The 1,422-nt window shown below is 47.3% G+C and overlaps 1 protein-coding gene across 1 annotated transcript; it reads right to left on the reverse strand.

The window, feature by feature from the left end:
• Positions 1–783: 783 nt before the first annotated feature.
• PENARI_c335G00128 (uncharacterized protein) lies at positions 784–1,176 on the reverse strand (the record flags this gene model as incomplete). Its single annotated transcript, XM_022638297.1, has 1 exon — positions 784–1,176. A coding segment is annotated over one exon (393 nt), but the record flags the coding sequence as incomplete, so codon positions are not given.
• Positions 1,177–1,422: the final 246 nt, after the last annotated feature.

Consider the following 1,422-nt stretch of genomic DNA (forward strand, 5'->3'; position numbering starts at 1 on the left):
TGATTTGCGGTCCCGCTCGTGATTCCACGGTCTGCGTTATTTCCTCATGATTTAGTCATGGGTCCAAACAATTCGTACGCTTCACTCCACCCTACTTTCGACGTCCGATCCAATCAACTTTAAGTAGATGTATTACCTTGATCTGACCAGAATTCAGATATTTTCATTGTCCCAAAGATTCCCATGCTACCATGTCCTATCTAGTAACGAGAACACTCATAGTACTGTGGATTCTTCTACACTGTCCGCAGTATTTTGCGGGCCGCATGAGACTCCGATGAGATGCTCCTGGTTTAGCATAATAATGTAAAGATAAAAAATATCTAAGCGGCCCTTTCCGAGGTTACCACAATTGTGCTCGCATCCTCGTCTTTGACCTTGGGACTTCCTCACTATTGTTGCCATTCCAAAGAAGGGCAATTGCTCCTTTCTATACGGAATACATGGAACTGTATGCAACCTCGATTATATTTCTCACACTGAGGGTTGATTGCTGGATCACAGCCTTTATTATAGTAACATATACTAGGACTAGCGTATCGGGGTGGTTGGCCACTGTTCTTGCGACATCGCAATGTAGTGCTCCAGCCAATGAAATGCTGCTAAAGTGGACGTTCTGTTTGCCCGTATCTCAGCTTCCTGGAGGCACAGACACGATGCACATAGTCCCACCTCCAGGATGACGACCGTGTTTTTTTAGGCCGGCACGGAAGCGGTGCTGGCGTCAAGCGGTCTGTGACAAAGGGTCAGCATGTAATATGAGACGATTAAGTGATTCGTACCTGAAATTGGGTTCGTTTGAGTTGGCTTTTTGCTGTCATCAGGCTGGCTAGGGTCGGCCGCTAGAATTGTTTGAAACCATTTGCCGATGTTTCTTTGGGCAGGGGTCTTGGCTGAAAGACTCGACTGTGAAGCGCTATCGGCCACGGAGCGTCGTACGGCAACGGCTCGCTTTGGTTTGCCTGGACTTTGGGAAGCTTCGGCGCCAGTGCGACTCTGCTTCCGCAGAATATGGTACTTTTTCCCTCGTAAAGATTCAACGCTTCGATGCACCTGATATTCTTCATAATATGCGTCGGAGAGGGCTTTCCACGACAGCTTCGGATGGGCATCCAACCATGGGAGAAGATTTTTCTCTTCCCATTCTGGCCAGCCGTGTGCGCTACGTTGGGACATGGTGATGCTCGCGCAAGTTGCGAAAGTAGCCGAAAACGGGTGAAGAAAACAGCAGAAAGTAAATTCAAAGATGTAGTGTTGTTGAGTTCAGAAGATTATAGTGTGGCACGTAAAAAGCGACTTTGTGTGTTTATGAGCTTTGGCCCAGCCTGGTGACCTGGTATCAGACTCTCACGACTTGCACCAATTCAGGGTTCTGAAGACCAAAAAGCCCTCATTTTTTGATACACTATGTTTCGTTGAGAA

The sequence above is a fragment of the Penicillium arizonense genome (genome assembly GCF_001773325.1).
Source record: "Penicillium arizonense strain CBS 141311 chromosome Unknown PENARI_contig335, whole genome shotgun sequence".
Lineage (NCBI taxonomy): Eukaryota > Fungi > Ascomycota > Eurotiomycetes > Eurotiales > Aspergillaceae > Penicillium > Penicillium arizonense.